The sequence below is a fragment of the Sinocyclocheilus anshuiensis genome, unplaced genomic scaffold (genome assembly GCF_001515605.1).
Source record: "Sinocyclocheilus anshuiensis isolate Anshui unplaced genomic scaffold, SAMN03320099.WGS_v1.1 scaffold727, whole genome shotgun sequence".
NCBI lineage: Eukaryota > Metazoa > Chordata > Actinopteri > Cypriniformes > Cyprinidae > Sinocyclocheilus > Sinocyclocheilus anshuiensis.
The window spans coordinates 166443-168770 of NW_015551038.1; the positions used below are offsets into that span (position 1 = coordinate 166443).

General features: G+C 41.2%; 1 protein-coding gene across 2 annotated transcripts in view; it reads left to right on the forward strand.

Moving 5' to 3' along the window:
- The window catches only part of LOC107661366 (genetic suppressor element 1-like), a 229493-nt gene that overhangs the window by 130236 nt on the left and 96929 nt on the right, over positions 1-2328 (forward strand). The window contains exon 1 of one of the 2 annotated variants that reach the window (XM_016450894.1): positions 934-1191. The exons of the other annotated variant lie outside the window; for it this stretch is intronic. Within the exon in view, the coding sequence (XP_016306380.1) occupies positions 1155-1191 (37 nt within the window). The 5' untranslated portion in view covers positions 934-1154. Of the gene's footprint in view, positions 1-933; positions 1192-2328 lie in introns of those variants that run through there. 2 annotated transcript variants of the gene reach the window in all.

Sequence of the window (2328 nt, forward strand, 5' to 3'; positions counted from 1 at the left end):
GTGTGTGTGTGTGTGTGTGTGTGTGTGTGTGTGTGTGTGTGTGTGTGTGTATGGTTGGGGGTGGGTAGTGGCTGGGTCATGCATGACAGGAAAGACATGTTTCAAGCCAATATGATCCTAAGGGATACAGAGAGAAAGAGGGCACTTCACTGGCATAATTTTAACATACAATATTTTTGTATTTTATTTTAATATTATACTGTATATTGTATCTTTTATTTTATTTAACCCCTCTTTTCTTTCAGCATGTATATTGATGCGCTGGCAATATTGTATGTAAAACAATCATGTCACCAAAGTACTTTGACAATGAAACTAAAATTGAGAGACAGAGAAGGAAAAAAGACCAGAAGAAAGTCAGTCGTGTTAACGTTGTCTTGCGCTCATCCCACTGTATCGTCACGCCACCTTGGAAGTGTTGTGTGTGTGTGCTCCAGCTGCCGTTTTCATCGTCAGTCTAAATGTGCGAGGCTCAGATGTTCTGCAGTTCCAGGAGCAGGGGCAGGAACAGATGCCCTCGATGCTGAATAATGCCCCTGTGTCACCGCCCTGCTCTCCAACCAATCATGTGAAATTTCAGTGCCATCCCACTGTACTGATAATGATGCTCATGGGAGGAACCATCACCGGGCACAACCACTTCCCTTCTTGACTCTCTCTCTCTCTCCTCTCCTCCCCTGCTATCCATGATGTATCCTGAGGGGTTTCTCCTCCTCCCCCTCATGCTGCTAGAAGACGCTGAATGAGTGTAAGAGGAGAGAGAGACTGAGAAAGGAAGACAGCCGCTTTCTCCACATATCCTCATCCTGGGATGGAGAAAGAGACTCGCCGTCGCGGGACAAGCCTCTTGAAGGATTATTTATATCACTTTTCGGCATGAAACAATAAAATACAATCAAGACGCTGTTTTTTTTTTTTTTATTGGTGTTTTTTGCTGGGTTTGGCTTGTTGATGACCCTCCATCTGACCCTGCACACGTGCACACACAGCTCACCCTCTATCAGCCTGTGAATCGGGGTGATTTAGAGATGACAGGTTGACTTGTGAGGTCTGTTAGCCACGAACCTTTAGCCCGGCTGTGGGTGTGCGGGGCAGATCTCCATGCCACACTTCCTGACTTCAGCACCCAGCAACATGACACTGTAACAGAGACCATGTTTGGACTAAAAGCACCTCTCTACTACCTACCAGGTGAGTTTATTTCAAAATCACATGTGTGCGTGTTCTCCACAAGTTACTTTTTAAAGTCAGCAGCACATCTTCACCACGTGAGTGATTCTGGAGGGACTGTAATGCAAGGTGTGTTATGTTGTGTGTATGTGTGTAGAGGGGGTGGTTATGCCAGTATCCTTTATTTTTAACTGCTTTTTTGAATGCCATTAGATTCCCATTACTGTAATACACCAATAAAGGCAGTATAACAAATACTACCACAATTTATCAATATTTTACAATACCTTTTGTATTGTACCAGAAACCTGTTTAGTGTATATGCTTTTATTTTTAAATATTGAATTTAAATATTTTAATAGTGATGTCAAGAGTTAATTTGGGCAAATATCAAGCACACACTCATAGCAGTAATTAATTTCAAGATTATGTGTGATATAAAATAAATCAAACATAGCAAAGACTGTTGTGTGTGTGTGTGTAGGAAACACTCTCTGCCTTCTCATGATGGATGAGAGAACTCTCTCTCTCTCTGTATATATGTGTGTGTTAAGGTGTTAAGGGCAGTGTGGGGCAGATCTTCACCCTGCCCTTTGACAGAGGGTCTGCTAAGCTGACACTTACTACACATAAATAATTAATGAGACTGTCTGTAGGAGTCTGTAGGGGCAGGACTATAAGTGAGCTCATGATTATTAATAAGCTCAGACAGATATGACTACACAATCCAACAAACAGAACATGAAATAACCTGAATATAGACTTGAATCTCTCTGTTACTTTCTCTTTCTGCATGGGTGTGCTAAATGTGGGGAATAAAAAAAATTGACTAAAGCTGCTATAACTTGTGTACTGATTGGACTCACATTACGAGAACTAATGTAGTAAGTATTCAGGTGTCAGGTCTTTACCTCTACATTATGAGAACATCCAGCTGTCCCTGTAATTCAAATGGCTAATTAAACATAGCTAACAATGTTTCATTAATAACTGTAAAAATGCAAAAAGTCTTCTGTGAGGATTATGATTTGCCGTGGAGTTAGTGGATAGAAAATATCATTAACTCTGTATAAAAACCATCACTCCTATGGAAATTCCTCATAATGGCCTTCCAGTGTGTCTGTGTCTGTGTCTGTGTCTGTGTCTGTGTCTGTGTCT